Source organism: Pogoniulus pusillus, chromosome 4, assembly GCF_015220805.1.
Source record: "Pogoniulus pusillus isolate bPogPus1 chromosome 4, bPogPus1.pri, whole genome shotgun sequence".
Lineage (NCBI taxonomy): Eukaryota > Metazoa > Chordata > Aves > Piciformes > Lybiidae > Pogoniulus > Pogoniulus pusillus.
The window spans coordinates 44,167,237-44,180,173 of NC_087267.1; the positions used below are offsets into that span (position 1 = coordinate 44,167,237).

A 12,937-nucleotide genomic window follows, 5' to 3' on the forward strand; every position below is an offset into this window, starting at 1 on the left:
TCACTGTGACCTCCTTTCAGGGAGTTGTAAAGAGCAATGAGGTCTCTCCTCAGCATCCATTTATGCAGACTAAACAAAACCATTTCCCTCATGTGCTACTCATAAGACACATTGATTGATACCCGCCTGAACATGAGCCACAGTGTGCCCAGATGGCCAAGAGAGCCAGTGGCATCCTGGCCTGCATCAGGAATGGTGTGGTCAGCAGGAGCAGGGAGGTCATTCTGCCCCTGTACTCTGCACTGGTTAGACCACACCTTGAGTATTGTGTTCAGTTCTGGGCCCCCCAGTTTAAAAGAGACGTTGAGATGCTTGAGCGTGTCCAGAGAAGGGCGACGAGGCTGGGGAGAGGCCTTGAGCACAGCCCTATGAGGAGAGGCTGAGGGAGCTGGGATTGGTTAGCCTGGAGAAGAGGAGGCTCAGGGGAGACCTTATTGCTGTCTACAACTACCTGAGGGGTGGTTGTGGCCAGGAGGAGGTTGCTCTCTTCTCTCAGGTGGCCAGCACCAGAACAAGAGGACACAGCCTCAAGCCACGCCAGGGGAGATTTAGGCTGGAGGTGAGGAGAAAGTTCTTCACTGAGAGAGTCATTGGACACTGGAATGGGCTGCCCGGGGAGGTGGTGGAGTCGCCGTCCCTGGGGCTGTTCAAGGCAGGACTGGACGTGGCACTTGGTGCCATGGTCTAGCCTTGAGCTCTGTGGTAAAGGATTGGACTTGATGATCTGTGAGGTCTCTTCCAACCCTGATGATACTATGATACTGTGTGATACATTCCCTAGACCCTTCAAGAACTTTGTTGCCCTTCCCTGGACACACTTCAGCAACTCAACGTCCATCTGTGAGGGGCCGAAAGCTGAATGCAGTGTTGAAGGTGCGGCCTCACCAGTACAGAGATAATCACCTCTCTAGCCATGTTTGTCACACTATTCCTGATACAGATCAGGATGCTGCCAGTCTTCTTGGCCACCTGAGCACACTGCTAGGTTTTGACTATAGCCTCCTGAAGCACAGAGGTGCTGTGCAATGTAAAGTAGCACTGAGGAGGAAGGCTGTGATTTGCACTCAGTTAAATTCCGACAGCATTGCTCATTAACGCCACTGACTACTGGTGTTCTAATCAAATCAAGTCAGAAGAATCATAAAAACCTTTGCAAACCAATTCATTTCTTAAGACATGTTTTATTAAAGCTCAAAGCACAGTTCATCTGGTTTTAATCAGTCTCCTCAAGCTGGGTTTGCAGATCAGCCTACTCAGAAGGCGCTGGGGAATAACTTGCAAAGCTGTGTATGGTACGTTTGGAAGAAGCAGGCTAGGGAAATGGGGCCAGCAGGATCAGGATGCTTTCAAAGTTGCTTATCTCTTGAAATTTGTAGTGTTGTTTGCTATGTAGGGATTGAAACACCTTAGAGGTGTGGCTACTAATCTTTTGAAAAGCCACACACCTGGCCACGTATTCAGACTTCTTCCTTACATTGTTGTGTGCTTAATGTTTTTTGTATAGCTGAAAAAGGTGCTTTGTTCCCATTAGATTTTTATAAAGCAGGGCCAAGAAGCAGCATTTGTCAGCACTCATTTTTAAAGCAGCCCAAGGACTGCTGTGACTGGTGCTAGCTGTTTTGTAACCAGAGCTGCTGTTTGCCAGCACAATTCTTGTTTCTGCTGACACCAAAAGCAAAGATACGTGTTGTCTGCAGAACAAAAGCCAATTGCTCTCTCCCTTCTGGTAATATCGAATACCACCTCCCAGGTGTTGGAGGAAAGGCAAAAGTAAATTGTCAGCTGGCAGGGCTACTCTGGGTATCTTGTTTGCCTGCTTCTGAAATAGTTTCTTTTCCCCCTGCTGTCTTTTAGGAAAGAATGTCCTCCTTGAATTCTTTATCAATCTGCAGCTGCTGCTTTTCTTTCCCTCAGTACCTACTGCGATAGCAGTTTGTGTTTAACCTACAGAAATGTGCTGCAATAGAAGCGTGTTGTGTAGGCTTTGCTGAGTAGCATCTCTGTATCTTGCTGTAATCTTGTCTGGTTTGTTTTTCCTCCTCCCCTTCTGGTGTTTTGTAACCCTCTGCCTTGTGCTGTGTCTGAAAACATCACTTGGATTCAGGGAGCTGTCTGATTTGTACTGCAGTGCATCTCTTGCATGCCATAACCTGAATTCAGGTTTGGGGGATAAACGTATTCCTGCTGCAGTCTCATCAGAATTCCTTGGCCAGGTTATGCCCCTATTTCATGTTGAAGGAATAGGGATTGCACTGAAGTTAATGCTGGGAATGGAATCCCAGACTGATGTTTTGAGTTGATTCAGTACTGGTCAATAAATTAGCTGAGAATTTGATCTTCTCCCTTGTGTGGAATCATAGAATTGTTTTGGTCAAAAGAGACCTTTAAGATCATTGAGTCCAACCCTCAAACTAAGACCACCCTGGCTGTTAAACCATGTTCTGGAGCAAACAGCCAATGTCAAAGCCTGGAACACAAACCCTATGAGGAGAGGCTGAGGGAGCTGGCGTTGTTTAGCCTGGAGAAGAGGAGGCTCAGGGGTGACCTCATTGCTGTCTACAACTGCCTGAAGGGAGGCTGTAGCCAGGTGGGGTTGGTCTCTTCTGCCAGGCAAGCAGCAAGAGAAGAAGGAGACACCGTCTCAAGTTGTGCCAAGGGGAGGTCTAGGCTGGATGTTAGGAGGAAGTTGTTGCCAGAGAGAGAGTGATTGGCATTGGAATGGGCTGCCCAGGGAGGTGGTGGAGTTGCCATCCCTGGAGGTGTTCAAAAAGAGACTGGCTGAGGCACTTAGTGCCATGGTCTACTTGATTGTCTAGGGCTGGGTGCTAGGTTGGCTTGGATGATCTTAGAGGTCTCTTCCAACCTGGTTGGTTCTATGTTTTCTGTGATTTTAAAAGGTGACACTTTGTGAACATAGAGGCAGAAATGGCTATGAATCCTGGTGAAAGATTTCAAAATGTTTTTCCTTGAAATCATCAGCTAGAGGCAAGATTTTTAGGTGTGGGGGTACATTTAGTCTTCCTTTTTTTTCTTCAAGTGGTAAGTTGAAATTAAACTTGTATGTTAAATTCTGAGTTTAATACCTGTCCAATGTGAAGACAAAGATGTTCTTAGATGGTTACTAGAGGTCCAGGAGGTATGCACAGTCCTAGAATCATAGAATCAACCAAATTGGAAGAGACCTCCAAGATCATCCAGTCCAACCTAGCACCCAGCCCTATCCAGTCAACTAGACCATGGCACTAAGTGCCTCAGCCAGGCTTTGCTTGAAGACCTCCAGGGATGGCGACTCCACCACCTCCCTGGGCAGCCCATTCCAATGCCAATCACTCTCTCTGTCAAGAGCTTCCTCGTAACACCCAGCCTATACTTTCCCCTGGCACAGCTTGAGACTGTGTCCCCTTGTTCTGTTGGTTGCCTGGGAGAAGAGACCAACCTCCACCTGGCTACAATTTCCCTTCAAGTAGTTGTAGACAGCAATGAGGTGAGCCCTGAGCCTCCTCTTCTCCAGGCTAAACAGGCCCAGCTCCCTCAGCCTCTCCTCATAGGGTTTGTGTTCCAGGCCCCTCACCAGCTTTGTTTCCCTTCTCTGGACACCTTCCAGCACCTCAACATCCCTCTTGAATTGAGGAGCCCAGAACTGGACACAGTACTCAAGGTGTGGCCTGACCAGTGCAGAGTACAGGGGCAGAATAACCTCCCTTGTCCTGCTGGCCACACTGTTCCTGATGCAGGCCAGGATGCCATTGGCTCTCATGGCCACCTGGTCACACTGCTGGCTCATCTTCAGCCTATTCTCTATTTAGTCCTGGCTGACTAGGTATCACTTGCTTGGGAGAGATGAATGCTCTTAGGATTTAAGATGAAACAAGTCTTAATGTTTGGCCTAAAATTGCTTCTGTCCTCCTCACAGATGTGTATGGATTCTGAAAAACACATGATCTACACCTTTGGGGGCAGAATTCTGACCTGCAACGGCAGCGTTGACGACAGCAGAGCCAGCGAACCACAGTTCAGTGGATTGTTTGCTTTTGACTGCCAGTGTCAGACATGGAAACTTTTGAGAGAGGATTCCTGCAATGCTGGGCCTGAGGATATCCAGTCCCGAATAGGACACTGTATGTTGTTCCACTCTGTAAGTATCCACAGCACGCTTTGATTTCTGGTGCCTGACTTTAAGGACAAGGTGACCCACGTAGTGAATGAGGCAGTGGCTGTAGATGTTGTTTATGTGGACTTTAGTAAAGCCTTTGACACTTTTTCACAGCATCCTTCTGGAGCAACTAGCTGCTAATGGATGGGTGGAAGTTTACTGCCTTAAGTACTGCCTGGATTGCTGAGCCCAAAGAGTGGTGGTGAACGGAGATAAATCCATTTGGCAGTGGTGTTCCCCTGGGCTCAGTACTGGGGCGTGTTCCCTTTAATATCTTTATCAGTGATCTGGATTGAGGCAATTGGGGACACCCTCATTAAGTTTGCAGATGAGACTTAAACCGGGTGGGAGTGTTGATCTGCTTGAAGGTAGAAAGGCTCTGTACAAATATGTAGTCAGGCTGGATCGATGGAACAAAGTTAATTGTATGAGATTTGACAAAGCCAGGTGCCAGGTCCTGCATTTGGGTCACACCAACCTCATGCAACACTACAGGCTTCTCGACAGAGTGGCTGCAAAGTTGCCTGGCAGAAAAGAGCCTGGTTGAGAGCCATCTGAAGGTGAGCCAGCCATGTGCTGCATTTTACATGGCAGCTTCTGAGTTTGCAGAGTTTTGGTGACATAAAATTCTGACATGGGGAAGAAAATTTAAAGTAATATTCTGTTATTCAAGTGTATACAGATAGAAAACCTCAGTCCTGACCAATTTGACTGAGTTTATTTCTCTGGAAATGAGAGATTGAGTTATTGTAGTGAATACCATGCTTTGAAAGCTTTTAATTTTACTTTTGTCTTGGATGGCTGTCTAAAATCTGGTAAAAAAACTATTCCCACACAGTGTCCTGCACAGTACCTGAGGATATTTTGAGTATGTGTCTGTGGTAAATGTACAAATAGAGGTTTCTATAAACACAGGTCATGGAAGTTTAAGTCCTTTGCTGTTTTCTCAACCGTTAGAAAGAAAAATAATCTGCCTCTTACGGACTTTCCACTTGGCAGATGTCAAAGAAGTAATAAACCTGTTATTCTTGGCTTACTGCTTGCCATTTGCCTGTTCTGAGTTTAGTAATGTGCTGGTACCTGGATGGTTTCTCCTACAGTTCATATTTTCACAGGCTCACAGGGTGCTAGGGGTTGGAAAGGAACCAAGAAGATCGAGTCCAACCCCCTGCCAGAGCAGGACCACACAATCTAGCACAGATAACAGAGGAACACATCCAGACAGGCCTTGAAAGGCTCCAGAGAAGGAGACTCCACAACCCCTCTGGGGAGCCTGTTCCAATGCTCTGTGACCCTTACAGTAAAGAAGTTCCCCCTTGAGGGGAACCTCTTGCTGCATCTTACACCCATTGCTCCTTGTCCTATCCCAGGGAGCAGTGAGCAGATCCTGTCCCCCCACTCCTCAGGTGTTTATAAACATTTATTAAATCCCCTCTTGCTCTCCTCTTCTCCAGACTAAGCAGCCCCAGGTCCCTCAGCCTCTCCTCATAAGGCAGTGCCCTCCAGTCCCTGAATCATCCTTGCAGCCCTCCACTGGACCCTCTGCAGCAGATCCTTGTCCCTCTTAAACCAGGAAGCCCAAAACTGAACGCAGTATTCAAGATGAGGTCTCACCAGGACAGAGTAGTTTCTGGTTTACTTATTTTTTTTGCAGTGAAGGTACAACCTGATGGATTTTTATACTTGTAAACTTTTAATCCTTTAATATTTGAGTGATGAATTGCTGTTCTAATGTTCTGAAGTTAACAGCTTGATCAGACAAGCTAACTATGTAAAATCTGCCCTGTCACTTTAGAGCTGAAGCTCTGTGGTGTCTGGATTTGTGGTCTCCTATAGAACAGGAATCATAGAATGATAGGGGTTGGAAGGGGCCTCCAGAGAGTCCAACCCCACTTTAAAGCAGAAATGTTTAGGGCAGGTCACACAGGAACATGTCCAGGTAGGTTTTGAAAATCTCTAGTTAAGGAGACTCTACAACCTCTCTGGGCAGCCAGTTTCAGTGCTCTGTCACTCACAGTAAAAAAGATTTTTGTCATGTTGAGATGTAATTTCCTGTGATTGAAAAAGAAGCCTTTAAAATTGCATTTGAAAGAGGCTTTTTGTTCGGAGTGGAGAAGCTTTGCGCCCTTAATGGTTTAGTTCTTGCAAGCACAGAATCCACTTGATTGGAAGGGACCTCTAGAGGTCATCTAGTTCTCTTGCAGGAACTTCCTCAACTAGATTGGGTTGCTTGGAGCCCTCTCAAACCTGACCTTGAATGTCCTGAGGGATGAAGCCTTCACCATCTCTGTGGGCAACCATTTTCAGTGTTCAACCACTCTCTGTTCTGAGAAATTGTAATGGAGAAATTGTAAATTCCAAGACCAGGAATCTAATCAAGAATTCTTAAACTTTTACTGAGTTTGAGAAGAATTCACTGTTCTGCACAGTTTTGTTCCCTGTGAATTGTTGTGGAGATGACAGTAAAAGTCTTCTCAAGGCCTAACAGACCTGATAGTTACAGCATGATTTTAAACTTGGAAGGAATCATAGAATCATAGAATCAGCCAGATTGGAAGAGACCTCCAAGATCATCCAAGCCAACCTAGCACCCAGCCCTAGACAATCAACTAGACCATGGCACTAAGTGCCTCATCCAGTCTCTTTTTGAACACCTCCAGGGATAGAGACCCTTTTTGAACACTTCCAGGGATAGAGATTCCACCACCTCCCTGGGCAACCCATTCCAATGCCAATCACTCTCTCTGGCAACAACTTCCTCCTAACATCCAGCCTAAACCTCCCACACCACAACTTGAGACTATGTCCCCTTGTTCTGTTGCTGGTTGCCTGGCAGAAGAGACCAACCCCACCTGGCTACAGCCTCCCTTCAGGCAGTTGTAGGCAGCAATGAGGTCACCCCTGAGCCTCCTCCAGGCTAAACAATGCCAGCTCCCTCAGCCTCTCCTCATAGGGTTTGTGTTCCAGGCTTTGACAATGGCTGTTTGCTGCAGAACATGGTTTAACAGCCATGGTGGTCTTAGTTTGAGGGTTGGACTCAATGATCTTAAAGGTCTCTTGACCAAAACAATTCTATGATTCCACACAAGGGAGAAGATCAAATTCTCAGCTTATTTACTTACCAGTACTGAATCAACTCAAAACATCAGTCTGGGATTCCATTCCCAGCGTGAACTTCGGTGCAATCCCCATTCCTTCAACATGAAGGCTAGAATATATCTGTTATTCTTTGATTTATTAATGTCTCTGTTAATGGTCTCAGTTGGCCAACATTCTTTGTTGAGCTTTGTAAAGACATGCTTCTTTTTGTTTCTTTTTCCACCCTAGAAAAACCGCTGCCTCTATGTATTTGGTGGGCAGAGATCGAAGACTTACTTGAACGACTTCTTCAGTTACGATGTCGACAGCGATCACGTCGATATCATTTCAGATGGCACTAAGAAAGATTCAGGGATGGGTAAGAGATTACTACATCTGTCAAATTCTTCTTGTTTGGTACAACTTGGTAAGTGGGTAAAAGGCCAGCTTTGGTGTGCTTCAGTATCAGGTTAGCATACTTAACTAAGCCCTACATACCCAAGTGAACTCCACAGTATATAGGTTAAACTTATGCCAGATCTTTTGTCCTTCTTGTCATCTGACACTCTCTATCTTCAGCACAATACAAATAATTGATGTGTGAAACCACATAGCATCTCAAAAGAGAAAAGAAAAAAATCAGCAAAATAAGAATTAAAAATGTCTCTTTTGAAACTCCAGCAAAGACAAACCCAGAAAGACTGAAAAAATATTTTTTTCTAGTGCTCATCAAAGATGCCATAAAATAGAAGTAATCTGCTTGGTCTGAGATGCAGAAAGGCAAGTAGGATAAAATCAACCAGGTTGGAAGAGACCTCCAAGATCAGCCAGGCCAACCTAGCACCCAGCCCTAAACAGTCAACTAGACCATGGCACTAAGTGCCTCAGCCAGGCTTTGCTTCAACACCCTCAGGGATGGGGACTGCACCACCTCCCTGGGCAGCCCATTCCAATGCCAATCACTCTCTCTGCCAACAACTTCCTCCTAACATCCAACCTAGACCTGCCTTGGCACAACTTGAGACTGTGTCTCCTTCTTCTGTTGCTGCTTGCCTGGCAGAAGAGACCAACACCCACCTGGCTACAACCTCCCTTCAGGTAGTTGTAGACAGCAACGAGGTCAGCCCTGAGCCTCCTCTTCTCTAGGCTAAACACCCCCAGCTCCCTCAGCCTCCCCTCAAAGGAATTGTGTTCCAGGCCTTTCACCAGCTTTGTCACCCTTCTCTGGAAACATTCCAGCACCTCAGAGATGGAGAATTGGGATAGAGGGACAGAGGTTTAGCTTGGCAGAAGGTGACTGGAAAGATGGGACTGGTTGTCCTGTTGTTCTTGTACTAAATTATCAGTGAGGGACGATAAATAGCTTCAGCCCTGTTGGTTCCTACCACTGGGGCTATATAAAGAGGGCATAGTTCTGTGTACCAAGAGCCTTTAAAAACACCTAGGAGGCATTGTAACATAGCCAGAAAGAGACGATTTTGTACCTTTTCTCCTCAAATCCCATAGAGGACCAAGTTCTTTATTTCCAAACAGGATTTCCACGTGTCAAAACATTTGATGTTCCTGTTACAAACACCTTGCTTTTCAGCATGCAGCTCAGCAGTTGGAATTTGTGTTGCCCCTTGTACTGCTAGGACAGAAGTTATGAATATTTCTCATTATGTATATTTAGTCCCAATCTTGTTTTCTCTTCCTCCACTTACCAAAATCCCGGGGAAGCTAATTTATCTTGAATTCAGGCTGCTCTCTTTTATTTCCATCAGGCTTAATTTTTAGCGGGTAATTTTGTGGAACTTTTGAAGTGAATTATTAATGGTTATGAGTTACTGTTTGCTCATTAATTTAGTTATGCCAATGAGGAAGAAGAATACCCAAGCTCTTATGCTCTGGAGTCATTTATTTACTTGAGTGCTTCCAAGAACCAGCCTGTCTTGTTGACAGTCTCCTTTATTAAGGTGCCTGCGTGTTGCCTGATGCTGCTCTACACACACCCACGCACTGTTTGTTGTCCTCAGAGCTTTTAAAGAATTGAATTTGTCTTATTTCCCACCCCCCCCCATGAACTTGCTATCATTCTGCCATTTTGCTTTTTGAACACTACATTTCTTTACAGCCAGAAGCTTTAAAGTCTGGCTTGAAGATGACACCTCCGTCTGCTTCGCATTTAAAGATCCCCAGCTTGCCTTGCAGCTGCAGAAAGCAGAGCTCTGCTTCTCAGCAAGTACATTATCGGCAAGGTTGGGTTAAGGAAATCAGACACTAATATTTAGCCCTCCTCCCCATTCCCACAGGCCCTGAAGTAGTGAATAGTAGACTTTGTAAGAAAATGACTCACTGGAAATAATTCACGAGTAGATCTTTCGGTTTACTGTTCTCCCATGTGCCGAAAGTAAACAGATTTGAACGTTGCTTTTGAGAGCAAATGCTAGGATTATTTGCATTTTAACAGAAAGAGAACAAAATGCTTGTTACATTCAGACAGCAAATGCTGACAGCACTATTTTCACCCCAAAATGCAAGTCTTTACCGTGTTCCTGTTAGGTAGTGATACACCATTTTGATCTGTATGAACAAAGTGATTCTCTGACTGGTCGCTGTGAAGTCTTAAGCTGCTCAATGTGATGAGTCAAGTTGAGGATGCCTGACCTAAATGTTCCTATAAAGTCCCATGATTACATTTTGTTCCTGGCTTACATGTGGCATTCAGTTCTATTCTTAGTCGAGCTATTTTGATTTTTACCCTTTCTCTGAGAACTTAATTGTGCATTTGTTTAAAATTTCCATGTGTGTAGTGAGAAGATTTTTAAGTAGTGGTAAAATGGGTAGTTAAAAGATTATCAGTAACAAGCAGTCGTTGCAGTACTAGGAAACTATGGTAATGGTGTCTTGAGCTCACTGCTCTCCTCTTCTGGATGAGAGAACTGGGATTGGCCAGTCTGGAGAAAAGGTGGCTGAGGGGAGACCTGGCTCTCTACAATTACCTGAAAGGAGATTGGAGCCAGGGGGAGGTTGATCTCTTCCCTCAGGTAAAGAAGTGACAGAATAAGAGGAAGTGGCCTGAAATTGTACCAGGTGAGCTTTAGCTTGGGTGCTAAGAAAAAATTTCTTCCCTAAAAATGTTGTGAAGCCCTGGAACAGGCTGGCCAAGGAAGTGGTGGAATCCTCACTACGCATCAAAAAGATGCATAACTGTGATGCTGTGGGACATTCAGAGAAGAGGAGGCTCAGGGGTGATCTTATTACTGTCTACAACTACCTGAAGGGGCATTGTAGCCAGGTAGGGGGCGGCCTCTTCTCCCAGGCAACCAGCAATAGAACAGGGGGACACAGTCTCAAGTTGTGCCAGGGGAGGTATAGGCTGGATGTTAGGAAGAAGTTCTTCACAGAGAGAGTGATTTCCCATTGGAATGGGCTGCCCAGGGAGGTGGTGGAGGCACCATCCCTGGAGGTGTTGAAGCAAAGCCTGGCTGAGGCACTTAGTGCCATGGTCTGGTTGACTGGCTAGGGCTGGGTGCTAGGTAGGACTGGATGATCTTGGAGGTCTCTTCCAACCTGGCTGATTATATGATTCTGTGATTCTATGGTTTAGTGATGACCTGGCAGTGCTGGGGTAACGCTTGGACTTGATTCTGTATTTTTGCTGTATAGTCTTGCTTTATTCTTAGTAGTGCCTTTGTGTTGATACTGGAACCAGTTCCTTGTGTAGGTGACTTGTTTGAGAATATTGGGTGGTAAGGATCACTTAGATCTTTAATTTCAGCAAGTTGAGTTGTGGGTGTTTTTCATTCCTGGGACAAGTTCAATCAAGGTACAATTTCCAAAAGACTCTTTGCATGCAGATTTTCCTACTAAAAATGTCTCCTGACTTGATCAACTTTGAAATGGGGTAAGCCTTCCAGATCCTTTTGTCATCCATATGCCTTTTTCCACTGAGCATGAGTGCTTTCTCCAGCTCATGGCATCAAAAACCTGTGGCATCAAAGGAGGGCACTGCAGTGATTGTAAACCACAAGGGATGGTTATCTTCCTGTTGCATGATAACTCTTTGGGTTAAGAAATTTGTTAGCTAGATAATGGACAGAATGAGACAAAGGAAAAGAGAATGCAACTGTGATAATGAGTCTGATGTGAGGAATGGCAGTAGTGGTACAAATTGAAGGAGTTGCAATACAGCTTGAGCCTATGGTTGGAGGAGAAGCAGAAATGTATATGTTGATGAACGTATTCTTTTAGAGCAGTCATCTACTTTTTATTCCTTTTGAAAGAACCACAAACAATTAAAAACCAGTCCCCAAACCTAACATGCCTTTGCCACACACTCTGAAGCATACACACACGGTCTAGAGAGGCCACTGGTATCAGATGTCTTCAGAGGGCTGCACTGACAGCTTGCCTGACTTGCTTTGCACGCAGTCCATGACTAATCATGAACAGTCGTATCAGGTCTACAGGAGCTAATGGGAACACTTGTGTCAGGGTTCTTGTGATAATCCTTTTTGGCCCTGACTCAGGTAATGTGTCAGAGCTGTTGGTCAGAGGGAGAATTTTCTTCTGCAAGGGAACCATGATCATCTTATATTACTTAGCATCGAGTAACTTCCAAAGTCAAATGAGAACAAGCCATAGGTGTTCTTGCAGCTGCTTTTAATGGTGAAGTAGTTTGTATGGGCAAACTGCAAGTGTGATTGTCAAGATCTTTCATCTCTTGATGGGGCAGGTTCTTGTTCCAGATACAGACCTGGGCACATGACAGATTTCATGGCTAAGTACCACGGACAGAGACGACACAACCCAGGCCAGAAAACCCTGATGTAAAGCAAGACAAAATCAGAAACCCATTAATCTAAACAGATAGTCCTGCTAGGCCACCAGAGACTGAATCCAACTGAGAAAAGCAGTCTGAGTATCCCATTTTGGTCAGTTGTTTGTGACATCTGCTGTTTTGCCCTCTTTCAGTTTAAGGTCCACCTTGCCAGTGGCCATGTATCCCTTGTTGTGGAAGCACAGCATTTTGTGAGGGACCTTACATGCTGTTCTTTTTTAGGTGCTTCTCTGAACCAGTCTTAAAATGCTTTCTTCTGACTGTGAAGGCGAGGAAGAGAGTAGGCAGCCACTAAATCCTGAGGGTGTTTTGCAGAGATGGCACTGGAGCAGAATTCCATTCAGATTTACTAACTGACCTGTTTTTGCCAAAATCTCACGTTGCTTGGGAGGGAATCGAGCAGTGGACATTGGATTGTTGCTTTTTCAACATGACAACTAAACTGTTCAAATGGTCTCCTTAGCCGCTTCTTGGCTGACTGCCAAGTGCAGTCTCATCATGAAAAATCCAAGAGGATAATCATTATCTTGCTGTGTCAACAGCTGGCCTGCTTGCTCGCTCTATCACTCATCAAGGTTTGCTCTGTAAGAGTTCAGAGGAGGTGCTGCTTCTCTTCCATATGGATTGCAAGTGGCGGTGTGGAGTAATTTGCTGACCTACCGCTCTTCTTAAATTAATCCATCAGGGAGGTGCTGAGTTCTGGTGAACAACAGTGTCCCTATGACGTAGCTTGCTCCAGTGTTAATCACAAGGAGGGAGGATACTTGTGAGTCACTTGTGGTGGGATTAGCAGCAAGGTGTTCCGAGGGGTGTTGTAACTCGTGTGGCGCTAGAAGGCTGTCGGTGAACTTGCTTCTCAGTTACCCTTCACGAATCTGCAGATG

At 45.3% G+C, this 12,937-nt stretch overlaps 1 protein-coding gene across 1 annotated transcript in view; it reads left to right on the forward strand.

Annotated features, from left to right (window-relative positions):
• The window catches only part of MKLN1 (muskelin 1), a 144,620-nt gene that overhangs the window by 96,168 nt on the left and 35,515 nt on the right, over window positions 1–12,937 (forward strand). The window contains exons 11-12 of the mRNA XM_064142724.1: window positions 3,914–4,135; window positions 7,481–7,610. Of these exons, the coding sequence (XP_063998794.1) occupies window positions 3,914–4,135; window positions 7,481–7,610 (352 nt within the window). The remainder of the gene's footprint in view (window positions 1–3,913; window positions 4,136–7,480; window positions 7,611–12,937) is intronic.